Below are 24,847 nucleotides of genomic sequence, written 5' to 3'. Positions count from 1 at the left end.
TGCAGATCGGGAATAGAATATACGCGTAGTATTCCTTCTTTGTCGTAAAAGTCGACTAATAAGGGATTGAATGACAATCAAATCTCATAAAAACCTATTTGTTAAGAAAACTTTAGGAAGAAAAGCTTCAACTTTTGGATTGTGCATTTCATTCCTTTTTGGAATGAACAAACCTCATATACATTGGATAACATATCACGAGTAAGTAGATATAATTATAAATAACATTACAATCAATATATTAATATTAACCGCGTTCTTCATTAATTTAAGGAATTATTTTATAAAAATGTACGATCGAAGAATGACATTATTTAATGCATAAAAATGAATGGTAAATATATTTTATAGATAAATGAATTATATATGTACATGTGTGTGTGTATATATATATATATGTATATATATATATATATACGCGTGCAAACGCGCAAAACTAATTTGCATAAGCTAATCATGCGATAGTGATTGGTTAATCAAAATATAAATAATTGCATTTCGAGTTTGTTTATGAAATGATAAAAAATTATTTTTCTTTTTTTTTTTAAGAGAAATAATATCATAAGAAATAATATCATAAGAAAAAGAAGAATGCATAATTTGAAATAAAAGCGAGATGGAAAAAGTTTGATATCGACCAATCAGAAGGCTCGATCGGCCATCTTTTGCGCAGAAGTAAAGATTAGTTGTATGCGTCGCCGGTAGAGCGAGCTTGAGCCGAATTCCGGGCGATTTTGGACGAGCAGTCGGGTCCGGTCAGTCAGTGGTTACGGGACGACATGTTGGACGTATATCTGTGATCGCTCGCGCGCGATAGTATTCGTGGCGCGACTTTTCATGTTTCTCTCGTGCGTGCCAGACGATAGACGTGTCCGAGGACAACGTCGATTAATGTGAAGTGTATTTGTGTGAAAGGAAAGCCACTTGGAGAGTTTGGCTTTACCAAACATGAGCTGGGGTACCGAGCTTTGGGTAAGTCTCTTTATGTCTTTTATATATATATATATATATATATATATATGTATATATATATGTAAACGTGTACACATACATATGTATATGTATATATGTGTTTCTTCTAGATAGAATATTTCTCTCTCTCTTTCTCTCTGGTCTTCAAGTATCTTTGTATCTCACTTTTCTTGTTTCGTGAGAGTAACAGAAAGGCATATATATGTATATATATGTATATGTATATGCATATATACGGTCATTCCTCCTCTCGAGCTACTTCTGGAGAAACAGTCCGGGCGCGTTTCGCCGACACGTAATCATGGTGTGTATCCGAAAAACCAGTTCGCGGTACCTCGTTCCGACTACTTCGCCGTGCAGGAGTGTTTCGCCTTTTTGGTTGCTAGCCGTGGGCGATGTTCCTCTCTTCGTTTCTCTCTCTCTCTCTCTCTCTCTCTCTCTCTCTCTCGTTCTTTCTTCCATTTCGCTTTTACCCTCTCTCTTTTTCTATCTGACTCCTTCTCCATCTCAATCGGGCGTGTGTGTAGTCTGTGCTCGGACTATCGTTGCCGTCGTCATCGCGATGCTCCTCTTGCTTCCATTCCCATGAAATCTCAGAAGGATACATCGTCTGAATATATAGCTTGCCGCTCATTTTGTGACAGCCAAGAACGCCGCGTCGCGTTTTCTCTCGATTTTTTGAAGAAAATTCTTTTCCTCGGTTTCTTTGAAATCGCACCTTTGAACTTTTTCTTTTCTTCTTTCTTCTTTTCAAGAAAACTTGTTTAGGGTTCGAATCACGCCAAGATGAATTTTCAACTTTTTCTTTATTTATTTTTTTTATCTCTTTCTTTTTTTCTCGTTCTGGTGGAAATAAATAACTACATGATAAGGTTATAGGAGTGACGCGTCCAAAGAACAATATCTTTCTCTAATCTTGCTTTGATTTGAAAATATCTTATATATTTGTTAGAAAAAGATAGAGAATGAGACATCGGTATATTATATATATCGTCGTGTGCGTTGAAATTTTACGCGATAACGCGCAGTACATATATCGTTCAAGCACATCGACTTCTAGTACGTTACGCGAAACCGTGTGGAACGAGCAATCAAATCAACGCTTTTATGTATGTATGTAATACATAGAGATATGTGTGTTACACAGCAGTACACACGCACCGTATATATATATGTATGTATGTATGTATGTATGTATGTATGTACATAGGATATAAAGTGAGGTTAGAGATTGACGGATAGAGATTTTTGCATGAGCATTCTCAATTGGTTGCTGGAGGAGGGTCATAGTGGATTAGGAGGGAATGGATAACCGTATAAAAACACGCAATTCTTATATTTTTATTTATTTCAAATATTATTCACATTTATTTCTCTTTTTCTTTCCGTAATGACGTCAAATTCTCTTATCTACATTACCTCGAATTCTATTGTCGCGATATACATATATAGAGTTTATTTCTCTCTCTCTCTCTCTCTCTCTCTCTCTCTCTTCCTTGGTGATTGATTTAAGCGCGTGCCATGCAAGTGAAATCGAGATCTTTGATATATGTATATCCAATAAGAATGTTTCGTTGAAAAAGTAATAGAATTTTATATGGAAAACATATAAAAATTCCTAGCGTTTGAGGTAAAGACGCGATAGAGAGATGTATATACGATCGATTAGTAAATGGAAGACCGAGAGGATAGGTCGATCTCGAAGTAATCCGAATCCGAATTCTCGCGGAGAGAGGTCGGCGGAAGGGAAGAGGAGGCATGGTTTACGCGTGAGTAACTTGTAGTGATTCTATCGGTTCTTCTTTCGCACGCGTAGGTCGTTCCAAATTCCTTTGATCGCCATATGTATATACGTCGTACGTAGTACATGTTTGTATATATCTCTTCGCCTTTCTTCTCGAATTCGAGAGAAAATACGTTTCAAGAGGGATAGGAGGGAGGGAGGAAGAAAAGCTTTTGTTAAGATGCAAATTTTCATTCGACTTCTCTTCATTCGCATCGTATTATATTTCCATCGATAATATTCTTGACATTTTCTTTCGATTCGAATATTTTATCTCGTAGTTTCGAAGAATAAGTATTTATTTCTAGGTTATGTCGTATCACTTTTGTCCATCTTGCTGTTTCGAAGAAGAATTATTTATTTCTAGGTTAACTCGTTTAATCCCTTTGTGATTTCTTGTGAGTCTCAAAGATTTCTATAATATTTTCCAAAATAAATTGCTGCTTCGGTCAATAGAGACCGTCGTAAATTATTAAATTTGTAATAATTTACGCACAAATAAGCGTTATCCTAAGATCTCCGCTTATATATTTATTTATTTATTTATTTATTTATTTATTTATAGACGTTTATTATATTTAATATTGAATTTAAATAATATTCAAACGATGTCTTTCGAACATTCCAATTACGTCGCTATTATCGAAGGATTATAACGATCGTCTTCGAAAGGAAGGAGATAAACGATCCTTCATCTCTCCTCGTAATGAGAAATAAAATGCAGAAAGAGAAAGAAGAAGAAGCAGCTTACGATTACCGTTGAACTCTATTGTTCATTGCATCGTAAATTCTTAAGAAGGATCGTGCACCTGCAGCTTTACGCATTATTGCAAGGGCAACCAGAAGATCGACCATTGCAGAAGAAACCCAAGCATTTTTATCTTTCTTTCAAAGGTTTCTTCTTTTCTTCTTTCTAGACAAATTAATTCTTCAACTAATACTTACTTTATTTTACTTTTAGTGTATTTTCATTATTCAAAGTGTATATGAAATCGAAATTTCTTTTTCTTTTTCTTTTTCTTACGAAACGAGGATACTTTGTAGGTTAGCTTTATGATCATAAGACTGACGAGAATCTTTTCAAATTTACCATATTTCTTACGTCGAATGAATTTGTGCAAGGATCTTATCTTGAAATTTAACAAAGAGATCAATAATAAAATAATACTATAATGACCGATGAGATAACTAATCGCTGATATAGTGATTGAAATAATTATATAAGAAAAGCTTCTTTGTTTTTCAGTTTAAAAATATTGAATGTAATAAAATGTAGCTTAACGCCACATATACATACGTATTATCCCCCATATGTATATGTATATATATATATATATATATATATATATATATATATATGTCGATCATCGATCTAACAATAAGAAAGAATCGAGCGAGCGAGCATACACCTTGCATGAAATTTCTTCTCTCGTTCAATGTCATCCTCGTACTGTTCCCTCCATAATGACGATGTGTGTGTACTCTTTATAAATAATTCATTCTTGCATACCGCATCATCATTTTTGTTCTCCTACTGATGATTCTTTAGCACCAAGTATATGCATTCCTGTATTTCCTTTGATTTAATTATCTCCATTTTAAATAATTAATGTTGAATATTACAATAGTTATAAACAGAAATATCTTTAAGATTGCTTTGAAATTCGTCCATATTTTTCCAATAAATGATAATAGTCGGTAAAATATTACAATTTTATATGAAAATAATTGCGCGTTAGACGAACAAAATCTTTTCATTCGCAAAAAGAATCCATTCGTATTTTGAAATATGGCGGGCCATCACGTGATCTCAATCGAAGCGCCAATTTTAATAATAATATAGGGATACCTAGAGATCAATCCTTTTCTATTTCTCTGACTATACCATAAACGAGTATTATCACGATTCATTGACGTTTTACTTGTAAGCACTCGTGATTCATGATACAGGACGCGTTCATGTTTAACCGCTAGTTGAAGACAGCGTTCCTTGAGAAAGAGCATATAGGTAGACGTACGAGGGGCACACCTTTTTGATGCTTTTCAAGCTAGCCAATCGTATTCACCATTCTTTTTTATTTCTATTTTCTCATTTAATCTATATTCGATCGAATCAACTCGTACGGTTATTAATCCTTTAAAACACACGTTGTCTATTTTATTATATTTATCGATAATATGATTTTTGGTTATGTTCATTGAAAAGATTTTATGATTCATCGAAATATGATCGGTCGAGATCTGATCGTTTTTTCTGTTCGATCAGATATTCTCTCGATAGCCATTGCGGAGGAGCCTACTCGAATGAACAGAAAACTACCGCAACGTCGTAAAAGCTGGCGATTAGTAAATTGGAATGTCAGAAATACCGGTACGTTGGAAATACTAGTGAGAGAGAGGGTGGGAGAGGAGAGGGAGGTGGGCCTTGCCAAGAAGGCACCTACGGACATTCTCTCTCGTTCCTGTGCATGTGCGCGCGTCTAACGTGAAAGGGGGGAGGGAAATATAGTAGAAAAATATGTTACACCGTGTAGTTACATCGTTATCGAGTTCGTAGTTAAAAATAATGTCATTAATTCTTATCCAAATAATTTCTTTTTACAATTTTTAATAGGCAACAAGATATTTTTAATCAAACTGTATGTTTAATTAATAATTAAAAATCTAATTACGGTATTATAACTTTATTCACGTAATAATTATTTATAAAGAAAACTTGATTCTTTCGAATTTCGCGCTTCGACATCGCGATATCACGTGACAACTGCATCCACCGCCATATTTCCAAAATGTCCACCAGACGCGCGATTATACGAAAATAAAATTTTATTTTCGATAAAAGAAAAGAAAAAAATAAGAGGATAGGCTAGATTGGACCCAGACGTCGAATTTAAATTACTTACATTTGCAATTTTATTTCTTTTTATTTATGTTTTTGTAATAATTCTTCAAGACGTAAAAAATTTATATATATGTTCGTCCATGACATCGACAACTTTTTCCGGATCACCTACGCACGACTACTTTATATAGTAACACACCTCCACGGATTTATTATACTGCTCGCGGAGAAAATGGAAATCAAATGACGACTAAGGAAAATCGTGAAGGTTATGATGCACGTGCGACTTTCTCCGTAACAACGAACGAAATTATAGGATTGTCGTTTCTAACGTTTGGAATGCATTTCAAAGTTCTTTTTCATGACGTAAGAACTATGCGACGAGATATAATGATCCTCTTGACAACATTAGATAGTTTTTAAAAGATAATTTGGAAAAAGTATAAAAACAAGGAATATTCAACATGTCGAAGAAAAAATATTCTAATAAAATTCAAGGGAAAGAAAAGAACAGGGATAAAAAATATATGAATATCATCAACTACGTTCGCATTTATAAAAATCATTATGTATTCTCAACATAATGTCTACGCGGTTAAAAGTGAAACTCGTTTGACCAAAAGGCAATTGGCGAACGCGAACGAGCGTAATAATAAGAATGAACGAAGAAACGTACTTGAAATCTCTAAAGAATATTAACGCACAGGATCAAAGAAGAAAAGCGTCGATAGATCGATATTGATGATTTACTTCGTATCTAATTACGGTCATAATACTCGGCATACATTTTTCTCGTCTTCGTACCGATGTCTTATCTCATTTTCTTATCAATAGTCACATGCAATCCTTTCTTTTTCTTTTTCCCTTATACGTATTAAGAAAATTATTTGTGAAATTTTTTTTTCTTAATCGTCCCTTTTTTATCTTTCCCCCTTTTGATATAGGCATATTTCAAAGCGTGGAGGTGTACAAATTTTATTCTTTCAACACACACTGTTATTTTTCTTTAAAAGATTATATAAAGTATAGTAGTAAAAGGATAATGACGATAGCAAAAAAATAATAATAATAATAAAAGAAATTCAAAGGCGCAATGTAAAAAATTATTTTTTTTTTTCTTTCGTTACGATTAAATCGATTAATTTTCATGATCGGAAGACCGTGAACGCATCGTAAAAAAGAAGTTTATTCCCCATGAGATATCTGGCACGTGTAGGAGAACATGGGAAAGGAAAAAGAAGTAACGTAGCGAGACTTTCCTCCTCCTCCTCCTCCTCCTCCTCCTCCTCCTCCTCCTCTTCCTCCCTCCTCTTTTGCGAGAGAGAGAGAGAGAGAGAGAGAGAGAGAAGAACGGTATGTAACGATCGTTCTGCGTTACGATGCGCATCCTCGCATACGTACGTGCGCGATTCTAAATACGCAATCGCGTAAAGATGTGTGTGCCGTGCATTTTAACGTTGACACCATCCATGGGATTAGCATCACAGCCTCCGAACTACGTGGAAAATTATTTAGTATTAAATATATAGATACGTATAGGACGTCGTACTCTAATCTAATTTTTCTTATTTTTGATATTATTGAAAAATATCGTTAAACCGGGTAAATTTTCTTTCCCAAATTTTTTTTTTTTTTTTTTTTTTTTTTTTTTTTTTTTTTTTTTTTTTTTTTTTTTTTTTTTTTTTTTTTATAATCAGGTATATATTTGGAGCATTTTTATTTTTATGGTCTCTTATGCATAAAGATATTTGCAGATATGAAATTTATAAGAAAAGTTTTGCGAAAGCCTTGATATATTTTCTCGTCATTCCCACGTTCTGTATATAGGAGAATAAAAGCAACCTAGTAACGTGCTACGAATATTTGCGTGTGTGGATATTGTGTAGTAGGTTCGACAAAAAATTTTTGCTCATTCCCCTTTTTTTCTTTTCTTTTATTTTATCTGAAAATACTTTTTTAAAATAATACAGTTTCATTCAGAAATAATTTGTAGGTATATTTTTATTTTTAACAATAGCTATCGATAAATTCCCCGTTCATGGTCACGTGCCAAACTACGAGAAATATATTACTACAAGTTATTGAAAAGATTTGGCGGGAAAAATGGTTGAAGACGAGGTATCTCGTTGAAAGTATTTTTATAGACCTCTTCTTCTTCTTCTTCTTCTTCTTCTTTTTTTAATCTTTCTTTCTCTTTTTTTCATCTTTTTTTGATTTAAAGAAGATGAAGTTTGTTCTTTGTGAAGCCGAGGATACATACGGAGAAGAAGAAGAAGAAGAAGAAGAAGAAGAAGAAGAAGAAGAAGAAGTGGTGAGGCGAAGAAATCTCAGGGATTCCGGAGAGAGGAGAGGCACTCCTTCTTTCCTTAACTAGCGTGTCCCTCTTGCAGCCGGTTTTCGCTCTTCTGTGCTTCGAGACTAGCTGCGTCAGGACCGCATTTCCTTTTTATTTATTTTATATATATACACACACACACACACACTTTTTTGTTCATTCTTCCTTCTTTCTTCCAGCATCGGCCGAGGTGGTCACCATTGAAACGATAAATAAAATGATATTTTTTTTGGTTTATTTATTTATTTTTTAGAAAGAAATATTGAAATACAATCGTTTATTTTGTCTTAACTGTCGGAGGGCAACCTTGATTCTTCTCTCAAGATCGTTCTCATAGAATCTTTCATGAAATTTTAATTCTTTGTCGAATATAAATGAGATTTCCATATAAATAGAAACATTTAAATATGTACGTGCATATAAGTTAACGTAGAAGTTATTTTCGAATAAACTAGTAGGTGTTAAAAATTCGTGGTTTTTTCGTTTCGCGCCATATTTCAGAATCGAAATAAATTCGATTTCTATGTGAAAAAGTTTTGTCCGTTTACGTTTCAAAAGTTAACTTTATAAATGAAAGTGTATTTATTTTTTAATTATATCTCAATGAAACTTAACTTTTCTCTTTTCGAAGATTATTTTTCGATCCTTTTTTTATCTTATTTTTTTTTTTTTTTATTTTTTTTTTTTTTTTTTTTTTTTTTTTTTTTTATTTCTTTAATGAAACGGCTTAATTTAATCAAATCTCCATCCTCTTCGTTGTAGTCGTCGTTAAGTTAGTAAGCGAGTGCGTTCTTGGCTGCCTGGTATTTATAGAGATTCGGCGCGATGCGTGGGCGGGGCAAGTTCGCAAGAGTATACTCTCTCTTTCTTTCTTTCTTTCTTTCTTTCTTTCTTTCTTTCTTTCTTTCTTTTAGATATCTGCATCGGCACTTGAATGAGAAAAGAGAGGGGCGAAAGAAACAAAAAAGTACAACCTTCACATATCGCGTGCGCATATATGTGTGTGTGTGTGTGTGTGTGTGTGTTTGTGTGACATGCAGATAGACACGATAGAGAAAATTCAATGAGCATGATGCCAAGCAATAATTGTATAATATTAGAACATACTCACGGGATGAGCCGAAAAGTTCTCAGCTGGCTTTAAAAAATCAATTACTCTCTTTCCTTTTCAATTTTTTTCAAATTTTCAACTCTCACACACGTATGTAGGTATATATAAAGAGAGACACGATAAAATTCTTTGAACATGATACCTAGCTTTGTGACAGAGGAAGCATGGTTGGAGAAAGGGTTGAAAAGGTTCCTTGACACGATACATGTAACTCTGTGCTGTGGCGATACGCTACGTTGCATATCTCTCTCTAGCTTTGTAGTAAGCGATTCGTTGTAATCGTATGAGCAACGAAGCCCATCGTCTTTTCTCTGAGCAAACTTATCGGGTTTTGGTCTTAGAATTGCTTTCTTTACTTTCTCGAATCGTGTTAAGGACACTGACGATCAAATGCAAATCATATACATATTTAATATATGTACGCACACGCACACATTTGTATATCAGGAAGAAACGCGATCATTTTCTCAATTCGCATGGTCGCAATGTATTACTTGTGATTATGGTCAGTCTGAAATAAAAAAAATAACGACGCGATCTTTCTCGGTTACTATCTATACTTTATTTAACGTTACATGTGCCATCGCGCGCGCACGTGTGTGTACGTATGTATATATACTTGTTGTTTATTCTCAACGTCAGTACAGATGTAAAGATACGTAGTTTGGTCTTGCGTAAGAAGTCAAGTGTACGATTCTTTTTTTTTTCTTTTTTTTTTTTTGGTTCATTCTATGATTCGATAAATGTAGTTCCAATACATCATTTTACATTATTAGTACTATATACTTGTTTTCTTTTTACTTGATTTGTTTTCTTTTTTCCTCTTTTCTTTTTTTTCTTTTAGTGCACGCGTGCGTGTCCGTGTAAGAGATTTAGTTCGGTCAGTCGATAATGTAAGAAGTTTTAATAAAAGATATTGAAAATACCGTAAAACATATTATTACAACTGAAATGATAATAATATTTAATGGAATAATTGAAAGCATATGTAGTGATTCATAAAAAAGAAATAGAATAGATTGGACCCAATACTATTACATTAACCAATAAATCATGTCAATATTTTTCCATTAAAAAAATTATGAATTACACAGAAAATTATTTATTTGCATATAAAATATCGCAATTTTCGAAACTGTTTTATTAATCGATACAAGAAATCTTTATTTTCACTACAATTATAATTTATAATTTATATTTTATTTCGTCCAAAACGGCATAATATCGCGTTCTACATACAACGAATAGCTCGAAATAACATCTACGTTCGTTCGTTCTTATCAACGGCTGCATCCTCCAGAGATATCGAAGTTGAGATTATTTTGAAGTTCCACTTCATTAAACCGCTCTCTCCTCTCTCTCTCTCTCTCTCTCTCTCTCTCTCTCTCTTGCTATCTCATTTTCATGTTAAAACAACGTTAATGACAAATTACTAACTGTGGATGATTCACAAGAGAGTTACTATTAAAAAAGTATACGAAAAGGTCGATGATTCATTGGTGCATGTATGTATATATAGATATGGAATGATCACGTAGCCTTCGAGATAACGAGTGTACGACCCCATCTCATGAAAAAGTGATTTCGAGTAGAGATGGAGTTTGACGAGGGCACTCGACACTTCGAGAACGGGGTTGTATCGTTTATTCGTATCAGGGTGTGTAATATGTATTTTGAGAATGAATATAAATAGTTGAATCAATCAACCCCTTACGATATAATTCGATCAAGTTGAGAGATGTCAAATCCAAAATTATTAGTACTAAAAGAAAAACATGTATTTTTGTGTTTTACTTTAATTTTTTTTTACAGTTATTTAATATAAATATGTATTTCATTGAAGATTAAAATTCAATGATCACATTGATGCGTCATAAAAAGTAACTATGAAATTGTGATTCGTAGAGTCAAACGTATCATTGCGTTTAAATTTAGCACCAGAGAAATAGTAGTATAAAACGTAGATTCTTTATGGAAATTTCTTAGACGTTACTGCCTAGCCTGTCTTTTACCTCATCCTCGAATTATATTCTTGCGCCATTGATGGAACGATTTCCTAAGACATCTGCGTCATCCATTTTGATCGAGCTTTCGTCAAACAGAATGAGACAGCTTGCTATGTTTTATCATCCTCCCCTCTCTCTCTCTCTCTTTTAAAATAATAATAATAATAGTAATAATAATAATAATAATAATAAGAGGAAGAAGAAATCTTTCATTTTGCGTGGGGACCCCTTGTCCTTTGATACGTCCCTGTTGTGTTGCAAGCTTCTTACCACAATAATACCAACTGAAATATTTTACTCAACCATTGGTAGCATTTGCGAGTTGATTATATTTCTTGATATGCGACAGCATTCTTGAGTATTCGACTAAACATTTAGGTTATTTCTAACGTCCGCTAATTCTCTTAATTAGAAGATTCTATCAATTCAATTTTCCAAAAATAATTATAGATACGATCGCGTGTGTGTATATATATATATATATATATTTATAAAATTAAAAGAAAAATGGAACGTCTGAATTGAAGTTCGATCGATAAAAAGAAGAAAGTTTAAATGTTTCAATCAGGAGTATTTGTTGTTAAAAAAAACAAAAAAAAAAAAAAAGCAAAAAAAAAAAAGAAAAAAAAAAGAATGTCCTTCAGACAATCGGATTCAAACGTAAAAGGGTGTAAATATAAATCGTTTCGCGTCGAATGCAATTCAATTTATCTTTGATTACGCTCTCTGCGCACTTGTGCGGAGACGTCGGACCCGATTTACGAGCTGCTATTAAAAGCTTCGAGAGGAAGCATCTGTTTATGCTTGGTGAAAAGAAAGCATTCAAATTCCGACATCATCCCGTAAAGATGACTCGATGAAAGTTCGTAGACAACAAATTTCCTTCTTTCTTGTTTTTCCTCCGAATCTTTGAATCGCATAAATTCGATAACGAATCATAGTATTTCGAAGGAAGAAAAAGAAGACATCGTTTCAATGAGAATCCCTATGACATAATTATAAGATATTGAAAATTTATGATTTATTTTGTCAAGAAAGAAAAAAAAATGCAACCACACGCTCTTCGTAAAGCTTTCACAGAGCACGAAGATCGTTTCTTTTATGTTTCTTCTTACGTTTACTTGAACGAGGATGTACCTTAGAGAGAGAGAGAGAGAGAGAGAGAGAGAGAGTTGGGACAGGGTGTTTGCGACGTAAAATCTGCTTATTAAATGCAATTAGCATGGTTTCGCATTTTAGTGGATAAACGAGTGTTGATCCTCTCTCTTTCTCTTTTATATGAAGAAAGAAGGATGGGAGAGAGAGCCCATATCGTTGTCTTTTCTCTTCGTGCATGCCAACGGTCCTCGTATAATACGTATTTCTGTTTGTCTGTCTCTCTTTTTTTACTCTTTCCATCGAAGTACGTTGGTATAGAGAAATGCAGGATCGATAGGGCGGAGGGTGTAGCACCCCAACACAATTTCATGACTCATAATGCACACTCCGTTCGAACCCGTAAGCTCTCTCTCTCTCTCTCTCTCTCTCTCTCTCCATAGACATGCTTTATCCTTGGCTCGTCTATTGTCTTCGCACGCCTTCCTTCGTGCTATTTTTATTACGAAATTACGTAGCCACGATTCGAGTGTCCAACTATCGTACTCGCTCTCATTAACCATTCAGTAAATTCGATTAGATCTTTTTATTTTTATTTCTATTTTCTTTTTTCATTCATATTATTAATACGTAAAGATTTGCAAAGAGAAATTTAAATTGAATTTAGTTTATCGATCGAAACAATGGAAGTTTAAAATCGATCGATCGAATTAATAATTAAACCAATGAAATGGAAATAAATCAATGAAAAATAAAAATGAGAAATCATATGAAAAATAATTTCGAATATTCTGAGATCGAACGAATAGATAAATATCTTAAACAACTTTTCATTATTTATTTTCTGCAGAAATGGTTATCATACTTCGAGTAGAAAAATCCGAGGAGTGTAAAGGAGTAACAGGTTCTGCTTCGAGTATCTCTCTTGAAATTTTGGCTACCTGCCTCGTCTGCAATCCAGATAATACGAGAACCTAAAATATTATCACTCTCTCTCTCTCTCTCTCTCTCTCGACTTATCTAGGCGTCTATTTTTTTTTGTTTTGTTTTGTTTTGTTTTTTAAGCGAAATAGACTCAAGAACGGCGTTGACCGTGACGTTAGAAGAATATCGTCGAAGTTTCGACTTGGTCGATATATCGAAAAGATCGAAAAATTAAATCCCTTAATTGACTGAAACCAAATTAGCAACCAATTTCGTTTTCGGACAATACAAGAGGTTAGAATTTTATCTTATTTTCTCTCTCTTTTTACTTATCTATATGTATATCTCGTTCTAAAGAAGGACAAACTCAAGAACGGCCTTTGTGCCGTTCAGAAGGTTAGATCAACGTGCAAGTGCATCGTTTCCCGAAAAGGTCGAACCAGGGTGACTCATCATAGAATAAAGAAAGAGAGACACAGATCGAGTGAGAGAGAAAATATATATATATATATATATATACATATACTCGAGGCCGCGCAGGCGGTGCGTTTTCCACGTATCGACCTGCGGGACGGCAGAAACGACAGGGATTGGTCGGGCAAAGGGCCGCTTTACGCTCGTTCACCCGGACTTTTCTCGTTAGAAATCGATTAGTGACTAGAGGAAGACCCCGTTTTTTTTATTGTCAACCATCTTTTTTTACTTCGCCGATGAAATATCATTTTTCGACCTCACCATATTATAATCTCACTTTTCGAATTAATCTCGAAAGTTTCTAATCTCGTTATTACAATTTGTATGATATGTATATATATATATATATATATATATATATATATATATATATGTTTGTACATATATCATGGTTATCAAGTTATTAGAAAGTTGAAAAGTTAAAAAACGAAATGTTATATATACCACTTTCCTTCGAATTTATTGCGCATAGTGTAACTGACCACGGAAGTCTACTATCTCTTTCTCTCTCTCTGTTGGAGCGTTTGTATAGCTGCGTCGAGTGTCGCGACATATATATATATATATATATATATGTATGTATGTATGTATGTATGTATGTATGTATGTATGTATGTATGTACGCATGTATAGAGTGCTTCGATTTATACAACGCAACACTCGTTTGTAATATCTCCCTTGTTTCGAATGATACGATAAAATATCAAAGAAAGAAATTGATTTGATTGTAAGTAAACGATATTCTGATTAATATAAAATGTTCTTTTTCACGTATAGACGCGCGCTGATATGTTAATTATTGTTCTTAGCTGGCATAACCTATATACACGTAACTTTAGGATATATGATAAATATCGTTTTTAATTGCGATTGGTTGTCATAATATCCATCGTGTCCTACCTCCAAGAAATTACTAATTTAAAAAAAAGACCATTATGTTTGTATCGTGTAATATCGATCATATTAATGGAGAAACAAGGATGGAGAGTACGTAGAAATGATGATCCAAGATTCTTGAATGGCCATTATGTACTACTATTCGTCGTTGGAAATGAAAGTAACGTGTTCAAATACTAACACTCATACGTATGTATATACATATTTAGAAACACACGATTAGTTTCTGCCTCGACCACTCGTGTTAACGACACACGTACGTACGTACGTACGTACGTACACACACACACACACACACACACCACACAGAGCAGCAGAAGAATGGTACCGTTTTGTCCTTAATCCGCAACTAGCGTAAACGTAGAAAGACACTATATCGTCCTTGAACGATCGAGCTCGCATTCTCCATTTCTTGTTTCGTCGTCCAAGTCCTTCAAACTTTCTCATTAGAAAATTAATATTAATGTCGTGCGCGTTAACAAATGAAATATATTATTATAATCATTCGTATTGGTGAAATTGATCGATCGATTAATTAGCGAATTGTTCATTCATCGAGGAAAGTTTAAAAACAAATTGTTAGGTTATGGAATTCATCGAAACGTTTAGCGTTGTTTGTATTAGTATTTCTTAGAGATTTTGAAGAATGATAAAGAAGAGCCACAAGTTCTCATTAAGTGCTCGAAGTTTCACTTTTCGTGCCGCGTCGCTAAATATCTTACGAAATTCTTCATTGTGAAGAACGAACGTGGAAAACTTGTTTTGCGTGTGTGCAAGATATTTTTTTTTCTTTGACTCTCGTTCAATCATCAGTGATTATTGTCTTATTAACATCAGTAATGGGAATATAATCGTTTTTTAGAAAAACGTTAAAATTTCTTTCAGAAAATTCGCTTCTTATCGGCTTCTTATAACTCATTAATAATAATTAATAAAATATACATTTGTTTTGTTAATTATTTCAGGACCAGTTCGACAATCTATCCCATCATACGCAAAAAGGGATAGACTTTCTCGAGAGATATGGACATTTTATTCGTGATCGATGTGCCATCGAGGTGGAATATGCGGCCAAGCTCAGGTATCCAATGATTATTTATTTATTTATTTAATTATCTCTCAGCTCTCTCCTTGTGTGTGTGTGTGTGTGTGTACAATGCGCACGCGCATTAGTAAGAACGAAGCTTTGCTCAAAGTTTTAATACATTAATACTTTGAATGGAACATCCTGTATAATAAGTGAGTCTCACGCACCCTACAGAGTTCAGGGACTCGAGTTGTAATATTGTATTAAAGGTCCCCTTGTTTGTTCCCTGAATGCCGGTCTCTATGTAGCGTGTATTACATACTTTTGTTCTCTATCGGGTGTGTCTCTCTCAAGAAGACTTAGTGGTTACTACGTATGTATACGTATGTACCGACTGCTTTTATGTCTTCTCTTACACCTATGAGAATATGTTTTATCTGTGTGCGTTGATAGTCCTTCGTTGCTTTTTATCGCGTTATCTCGTCCCATGTAGATAAATCGAAAATTCGTCGATAGAGTAGGCTTTTCTAAAGAGATCATTTATATTATTTTAGGATATCTTTGGGTTTGACGAATGACGAATCTGCTGTTAATTCCTTCTGAGAAATCTTCTTTCTTTTTTTCTTTTTTTCTTTTTACGAGAAGTTTTGTATTTTTCAGAATGCTTGCAAAAAATTATTTCCTCTTCTTTTCCTTCTTTCCTTGAAAGAGTCGATCTAAAATAATTGTGACATTATTTGGCCCATTGCAATATTCATCCATTCAGATTTATTATTACATTTTTAAGAACGTACGTTGCACGTAATGTTGTCACTGTGCGATGTGCACTGTGATTTGACGAGATCGACCTAAATGTATGGGTACATTAATGTCCTTTGTATATTTAAATAGGATCGTACGTTGATGATTATATGTGCCTTTCATTTTCATTTCTATGTCGATAGAAACGTATCATTTGTCTTGTTTCCAATTGTCTTTATATCGGTATAATGCACGACCTACGTGATTTTCTTCTACGAAATTTTTCATAGAAATAAATTTACTGACTTATCCTTTATCAAACTTAAAACCTTGAATAATCTTGTAGATAATCTCAAGTTTATATGGTATCAAATATTTTGAATCCTACAAATAAACATACAACGCGATTTGCGTTTGTAAGCTTAGAGGTGTAAAAGCAGAATAGACAAAGTATGATGTGATTATATTTTAATGATACTAAGGTTAGATCATAAAACTCGGAATCGTTTAGATATATATCCAAGCCAATAATATTGTTTCGTTTCTCTTTGCAGACGTCTCGTGAAGAGTTATCAGCCGAAAGAACCGAAGAAGAAAGAAGAGGAGGAGGATTATAAGTGAGTACACCAGGCAGTCTTAGACACGTAAGAAGACGATCGTGCCTCTCGTGATGTTCACGTTATGAGTCTCTCTCTCTCTCTCTCTCTCTCTCTCTCTCTCTCTCTCTCTCTCTCTTATTGGATGCTACAGAATCGTTCTTAATGATCGTTTGTACGAGATGACTACTGACGTTGTTGCTGCTAAGAAAACAAAGTTTTCTTAGGGCGACCTGAACATTTTTTCATATCAAAAATGAATAATAAAGCTTCTTGCTTCTCTGCATTATTTTATGAAAATTGGTAGAGAAATTATTAATATTAATAGAAACAATTGTTAGATCTAATAGAACGTGGAAGAAAGTTCAAATGTCTTCTGTGTAGAAAAAGAGATTTTAATTTAATTTATAATCAACTTTCTTGTTTATTTTTCTTCATAGATACAGCCCATGTCGGGCCTTTAAAATGGAATTAAACGAAGTGAACGACCAAGCTGGCCAGAGGGAGGTCATTGCGGAAAATTTGCAAGCTACCGTACTACGGGAATTGAACATACTTGTGAAGGATTTCAAAGAAGATCGTAAAAAGTATTTGCAAGAGGGTATCAGATTGAGGGCAGCATTGGCCGGACAAATTGGTAATTTGGAACGAGCTAGAAAAGCATATGAGAAAGCTTTTCGTGAAGCGGAAAGAGCTGTTGAAAATTATCAGAGAGCTGACGCCGATCTGAATCTTTCTAGAGCCGAGGTACAGTTATAACGCGTTGATAACGCATTTTCTCATAAATAAGAATAATTTTTTAATACTTGATTCATGACAATTATCCATCGAAGATCGTTGTAGTAACACTTTTGTTATTTTCTTATAATAGGTAGAAAAACAGAGGATGAACATGACCCTGAAAACGCAACAAAGCGAAGAAGCAAAGACGGAGTACGCCAATCAGTTGCAAAAGACAAATGACATGCAAACATTGCATTATCATACGTCCATGCCAGAAGTATTTCAGCATCTACAGGTAATACCTATCGGGGTAAATATGTATTCTTTGAGATATAATATATTAATGTTCATTAATTTTCGCTTTCATTAGGAATTAGATGAGAAGAGAATAAAAAACATGCGAAATTATATGATCAAGTCAGTGGAAATAGAACGTGCAGTTGCGCCAATAATCGCTCAATGTTTGGATGGAATTGAAAAGGCAGCGAATGAGATTAACGAGAAGGAAGATACGTTGTTAGTTATCGAACGGTATAAAAGTGGTTTCCAGCCGCCAGGAGATTTTCCATTCGAAGATCTTTCCGTTGCCAAGACGTACGATAGTAACAGTCAATTATCACAACCTGCGATGCAGCCGATACATAATCATCTGACAGTAAAGGGAACTGTATCCGGTGGGAAGATCAAAAAGAGAGTTGGACTTTTTGGAATTTTTAGTAGCAATAAGGTGAATATTTCTTTCTTGTTATTCCTTTCATTTATCACTAATTCGAACCTCCTTCCATATATCGATGCAGAATTTATCTCAAAAACGTAAGGGCTATGGGGAATATGATGAAGCATGTTTTCTTCTCTTTCTTTCTCTTTCTTCTTTTTCTTTTACCTTTACCCTGAGTTTTATACATATATATATATATATATATATATATATAGATATATATATGTGTGTGTGTATATATATATATATATATATTTATTTATTTATTTATTTATTTATTTATTTATTTATTTATTTATTTATTTATTTACGCACGCACGCACGCACGCGCGCGCGCGCGCGCGGGGTTGTATATGATATTATCGAAAAAGAAGAAGCTTGTAAAATTTATAATGCACATTGTTGTTTTTCATCAAGCATGCATTTACGATGAATTTTATTCCCTTTAACGAGGTCAAAGTACGTTCTTTTCTTTTCTTTCGTGACGTCACAAAATTTAGATATTATTTTGCTTTGTTTCTCTTTATTTCTTTCTCATTATGAATATGTACATGATATTCGTTGCACAAAACCTCTTCTTAAGAGAATGTAACTTCTTTTTCTTCTGTATATTTTATTAATTTGGTGGACGGTTCGATCTGCCTGCGGTCTCTCTTGTTTCCAATCATCCGTGGGCTATGAATTTGGATATTATCGCATTTAGTAAGTACACCGTAGATGGCTTGATCGTCCGTCACTTTGCAATCTTAACAAATCCTGCACTTGAAAACTGTGACTGTGAGTTTGTTTATCATTACGAATGTTTTATCTTTGAGAGTAAAAGTTCAACTAATTGAGAAATATTATTAAAAGTATACAAAGGGTATCACTATTTGAATTTTTACTCTATGTAATCATTAAAATACTACTTCCCCATTTATATGCTGAATGAAACGCTTTTGGAATTTGTTTCATGCGAACAACAGAAGTTGATCGAGGTGTGCATAGCTTTAAAGGTCTGTCCTCCTTCTCTATACAAAATGGCCATTATTCTTTTAATAAACATCCTCCTTATTGTATTCATTCATTCCTTTGAAGCCAATTTATTTTCTTTAATTTCATATGTCAAATTCTAGTTTCTAGCGTTATTAGTGATTCGTACGATGTATGTCCTATATATATATATATATATATATATGTATATGTGTATATATGTATATATATATATATATATATGCGCGTGTGTGTATACACACATACGTATTATAGCTTAATAATCAATTTTGTGTTCCGTTAAATAACAGGATTGATGCGTTGCATTTGTGACATGCTTTTTTCTCATGTAGTCCTCTATTTCACTTGATTGAGTTTCGTCATTGAACTTTGCGATTACATAAATTGAAACATTTCAGAACAACGTGCCTGGTTATGGCGATGGCGCGAAGGAGGACTGCAGCGATTTACCTCCAAATCAACGGAAGAAAAGATTGCAACACAAACTCGATGAAATTCAGGCAAAGATTCAACAGGAAACTGCAGCAAGAGATGGTTTGATGAAGATGAAAGGTGTCTACGAGCAAAATCCAGCATTAGGTGATCCAATGAGTATAGAAGGCCAATTGAATCAATCTAGCAATAAATTGGACAAACTTGGTGCGGAATTAGCAAAGTTTCAAGGTTATTTGGAAGAAGCCATGCGCGCCGGTGTTAGCTTATCCAGGTAACGTTGCAAACGCACGTAGTAGTAATAAAAGAAAGAAATTTTCATTGAAAATATCATTTTTATTTCCTTTCAGTCCAAGTCAAGTCCAACGAAAGCCTACGAGTAATGGCTCAGCGACAAGGCCATTAAGTTCAAGAAGATCCAGTCATTCGGGAGGAGAAGAAAGTCTTTCAAGATCAGCTTCTGATTCTAGTGTTAGTAATGCGAATGCGAATCAGCCAGTTCATAAAAAGAGTGCGCCAGGTACACCTCAACCAAGTCATGGGTAAGCAAAGCATTTCAATAAGAAATAATAAATAGAAAATAAAAAATGTTTAATAATTTCGTTGAAAAACAAAAAAGAAGATTCATTTGTATATTGAAAAGAGAAAGAAAAAAAAAAAAAAAAAAAAAAAAAAAAAAAAAAAAAGTAGAGAAGAATATTTGTCTAAGACCAATAGACAAGATTTTGCTTTACGGTACTGATGCACAGTTCCACGAATAGCCCGGAATCTGGTCTTGGAGAATCAAGAACGTCACTTCCTGGAAGTGGAGGAGAAGAATATTATGTTGATGAGATAGATGCACAACCGCCATTAGGAACCTGTAGAGCACTTTATCCTTTCGACGGTAGGCATACAAATCTTTAAAATATCGATTTTCAAGGATTTAAGAGATTGGCATTAAACAAAACAAAAAAAATCATCGTTTTTAGCTACTAGCGAAGGTTCTATACCAATGTACGATGGTGAAGAATTGTATATGATCGAATTAGACCAGGGCGATGGATGGACACGTGTTCGTCGTATCTCTCAACCAATCGAAGGATTTGTACCAACATCATACATAGAGTGTCACCTGTACAATACATAGCCGCTCCTTTTAGGTCATTAAATGAGATACCTAACTTCAAAGCGCAATGATCAATCCAGTGTTATGGTTCAATGCGAAATTTTTGAACTTTAATGCTAAGATTCCTTCAAGTTTGCTCGATGAAGTTATTCATTCGAGTGCTAAGAAGCGTTGGCTTAATTATTGGCACTGGGCTTATCAATTTCTTTCTATTCTTAATTAGGAAAGTCTAATCGTCTGATATTGACACGTGCTAATATTTTCAAGTTCGGAGAATTGCCAACGATATGACGACGACGACGACGACGACGACGACGATGACGACGACGACGATGACGATGATGATGATGATGATGATGAAGACGACGAAGAGGATGATAATGGCAAAATATATCCAACGCCATTTGCTCCATTTTTCTAATTTCTAAAGAGAACAAAGACCGAACAAAAAGAAAAAAGAAAGAAAGTTCTGCTTTGTTAACACAAGCAAAAAACAAAGCTTCCCAATAAAATGTACTTGCTTGGGACAGATCAAGTTCTATACAATTTTATGTTTGTATAGTTACGTACAGTAGAATTCAATCGCGCACTGATACTTGAAGCTTCCAAATTATATTTAATCCTTCTTGTGTCGCCTAGATAGACGAATGAATCGTCTAATTTGACGGTCACAAATAATAAAAGAAGAAAAAAAAAAACTATGTGCAGTTTACTTTTAGATAACGCACAAGTAAGAAAGATTTGTGACTCTACCGAAGAAAGTAAATATCTTATTGCATAGTATTTATTTGGCCCCTTTCTTCGTTTCATTTTACATAGAACAATTGTTGTGCGAGTTTGACTTTCTTTTTGTACCGAATTATAATTATTGAAGATTTATAGCTGACTATGCTCAGGGACAGACTCTTACGAAAAATGCCAGGAGAACAAGAAGACTGATTTATATTCTTTTTTTTTTTTTTTTTTTTTCTTTTTCTTTTTTTTTTTTCTCCCCCTTTGCGTTTGCATCAATTTTGGATTTCTCCATTTACTTCCTCTCTTATCCTTTTGTATAAAAATATTTATATTATTCATTTTTAATTAAAAGAAAATATTCTTACAAATTTTCTCAATTTTTAAGTAATCAACATCAATTCTCTTATTCCTTAAAAAGGAATTTTTTTATTTCTGTTGAAGAAAAGAAAAGGGAAAAAAAAATAAAAAGAATTTGAAGATTATAAATTGCTAATGTTAATGAACACATGTACGACAAGGTCTGACCCCGGAGCGAGTCTTCTTCTCTTAAAAAAAGAAAAGAAAAGAAAAGAAAAAAAAAAAAAAAAAAAAAAAAAAAACTTTCTTTAGGAAAAAGAAAAAAAGAAATACGTCTGAGTGTGAATTAGTTAGGGTATAGATTTCTGTACATAATATTCCGTGGAAACGAAAGAAAGAACGAATGGTACACGAGTAAAGAGTGCCAGACGATGAAAAAAGAAGGAGTAACTTCCAATAAAGCTAGAAACTCGAATAATTGAAATGAAGACAGTTTCTATAAATTTTATTAGAAAAGTGTTTTCATTTTGATCTAAGCTTGGAAGTAGTTCCTACTTTGTGCTGCTTAATATAGCAGAAGCCTATATAGAATATCGTCCTATTTCTAAACGTGATTCTAAACGCAAACTAATAAAAAAATCACATCGGGCAGTTGATAATATTCTTGCGTATTAATGTATATGTACATACATACAACATACCCACGTACGCACGCACCCCCCACACATACACACACACACACACACACATTATAAATATATTCAATTATTAAAGCGTAGCTTTCGGTATATAATGAAATATGCAAGCACTGAAAATAATGAAAGGTTTGTAAATAAACCTTTTCTCTCCCCCTTTCCCTCTATTGTCATACACACGTACACATACAGCACCTAATAAAGACTTTGTTCAATTACTTCTGAACAAAATCTCTTTAGTTATTATATATATATATATATACATATATATATATGACGTGTATGTACAATTCCTAGTACGCACGTGTCATGCATTTTTTCTTCGGTATTGCGATTTAACGGAATTATTTATTATCGCAAAACGTTGAAAAAAAATTATCATTATTATCAATTTGCGAGACAGTATTCTTGCGAGAGAGTGTGAGAGAGAGAGAGAGATTGAAAGAATGGATGAATCTGCGAGAGTAAAATTTTTTTAATAATCAATGTTCAATTATTGTTTTAATTATTATTATTATTATTATTATTATTATTATTATTATTATTATTATTATTATTTTGTAATGTATATTTTTTTGTGATTTCATAACGACGAACAAGTATTGTAGATAATTAATTCTGCGACTCATTACACATTTTATTATTATTATTATTATTATTATATTATTTTATTATGTTAATAAGAAAATATATGTAGTAAACCAATATAACTCATTTACACGTGTTGTATATGACTAGCATACGTCTACTACTTGTATGTCGCGAGTTTAAAGTGACTCCGATTTATACATTAAAATGTGAAAACATATTACTCACACACAGCAATGTTATATATTGATTATGTCGTAGATTATCAGTTATTATTACTACTACTATTATTATTATTATTATTACTATTATTATTATTATTATTATTATTATTATTGTTGTTCGAAAACAAAACTACGACACAGAGAGAGAGGAAAGTCGTGTGAGTATATATGTATGCATATGTATGATGTATGCGTGCTCTGATATGACATACACACACATTTTGATGTCAATAAAAATCAAGGTAGCATCAAATTTCTTCTTTTTCTTTTATTTGTTATTTTATTACATTTCTTGATTAAGAGAGTAAAGGAAACAATTGCTTTTGTTTTTCTTTCTCCCTCTCTCTCTCTCTCTCTCTCTCATTTTTTTAAATACATTATTGCAACGTCCCATGACTAGATTAACAATACGTTACGATAGAGTGTTGAATTTACAATTTTGCGTATGTGTATGTGTACATGCACATACATTTGCGGATTAATTTTTTTTCTTTTCTATACAATTACAAATATAAATAATCGCAGAGGCGATTTTGTTATTTTCAGATATATAACCTTTTTTCTTATATTTATTATTTACTTTACATATGTGTATATATATATATATATATACACACATATATATGTGTATGTGCTAAGAGAAAGATTTGTTACCTTACTCTTTCATTAAAGAAAATCAATGTTATTGTCAAAGATCGATCAACCGCAAGATTGGCAGTTGTATACTGTTAATATAGTTCTAAAATATATAAAATGAAATAAATAAGTAGATTGTACTCTCTTACATATTTCAGAGAAAAATTTGTCGGATAAAAGTAATAATAATTTGTTTCCTTTTGTGATTTTTTAACGGCTATCGATTAGAATAAATTGAAGGGGCATACAAGTAGATAAAAAACTAAGTCTAAGAAACAATACTATTAAAAAGAGCAATCGATTTCTCCGATTCGATTAAATGCGAATCAAAAATATAATATTATTGAGGAGATATCTCGAATAATGAGATGCAAATAATAGAAATGTTTAAAATTAGCATTTTAAAATAGAAATCGATCAATATTTATATATACATATTTATATATGTATATGTATATGTATATATATATATATATATATATAATACAGTCGCTTGCATATTCACTTAGTGTCAGTCGTATTATCACTGTACAAAATATTTGTTAAATTCTTAAACTATGCAAGGATTACTTCTTGCAGTCTTGAACGAATCCTTGCAGAGAACGTTGTGCCGTAAAGCTTATTTGTAAAAAGTGAAAGCTTCCAGCTGGCTCTTTTTTAACAAAGTTAATATCTCTCTCTTCTTGGTTCTTTCATCGTTCTAAAGTCAGGCTAAAGATCAGTTTCAGACCGTCAAATCTTCCCATTCTTCTACTTGTCGCGGAGTTAATTCCACTCTGATACGAGTCAAGGCACTCAGAAGATCGTACATTCTTGGCGTTAATGGATTCGCTTGCAAATCTATGTATTCCAACGCCGGTGCATGTTTAATTCTCTCAACATCGACGTCTGAAAT

The 24,847-nt window shown here is 33.3% G+C and overlaps 2 protein-coding genes across 18 annotated transcripts in view; one reads left to right on the top strand and one right to left on the bottom strand.

Annotated features, from left to right (window-relative positions):
• The first annotated feature begins 2 nt into the window (after positions 1-2).
• On the top strand, positions 3-23,218 carry LOC124955977 (formin-binding protein 1-like). 16 transcript variants are annotated; one of them, XM_047511241.1, is made up of 12 exons: positions 618-972; positions 7,822-7,908; positions 15,405-15,520; positions 16,762-16,824; positions 17,244-17,550; positions 17,675-17,821; positions 17,897-18,253; positions 19,210-19,239; positions 19,636-19,943; positions 20,020-20,211; positions 20,419-20,555; positions 20,641-23,218. In XM_047511241.1, the coding sequence occupies exons 1-12, from the start codon at positions 949-951 to the stop codon at positions 20,796-20,798; spliced, it is 1,926 nt and encodes a 641-aa protein (XP_047367197.1). In that variant the 5' UTR covers positions 618-948; the 3' UTR covers positions 20,799-23,218. The 16 variants fall into 16 exon arrangements, with proteins under 16 accessions (XP_047367203.1, XP_047367197.1, XP_047367196.1 ...); XM_047511240.1 differs by having other exon boundaries at positions 7,819-7,908; XM_047511242.1 differs by lacking the exon at positions 618-972 and adding an exon at positions 7,686-7,715 and having other exon boundaries at positions 7,819-7,908.
• LOC124955997 (leucine-rich repeat-containing protein 20) overlaps positions 22,298-24,847 on the bottom strand; it is a 6,883-nt gene continuing 4,333 nt past the window's right edge. For both annotated transcript variants that reach the window (XM_047511299.1, XM_047511300.1), the window contains exon 4: positions 22,298-24,840. In XM_047511299.1, the coding sequence (XP_047367255.1) occupies positions 24,677-24,840 (164 nt within the window). In that variant the 3' untranslated portion in view covers positions 22,298-24,676. The remainder of the gene's footprint in view (positions 24,841-24,847) is intronic.

This window comes from Vespa velutina, chromosome 20 (genome assembly GCF_912470025.1).
Source record: "Vespa velutina chromosome 20, iVesVel2.1, whole genome shotgun sequence".
In the NCBI taxonomy this organism is placed as follows: domain Eukaryota; kingdom Metazoa; phylum Arthropoda; class Insecta; order Hymenoptera; family Vespidae; genus Vespa; species Vespa velutina.
Note: the sequence above shows the minus strand (reverse complement) of the source record. Positions and strands in the feature narration are given on the sequence as shown.

Excerpts from the sequence above, each read along its gene's own strand:
- LOC124955977 (XM_047511237.1), top strand. The coding sequence starts at position 1,938 with ATGAGACATCGGTATATTATATATATCGTCGTGTGCGTTGAAATTTTA. Across the intron at positions 15,521-16,761 it reads GAATATGCGGCCAAGCTCAG|ACGTCTCGTGAAGAGTTATC; the intron begins GTATCCAATGAT and ends TTCTCTTTGCAG. Across the intron at positions 19,240-19,635 it reads AGGTGTGCATAGCTTTAAAG|AACAACGTGCCTGGTTATGG; the intron begins GTCTGTCCTCCT and ends GAAACATTTCAG.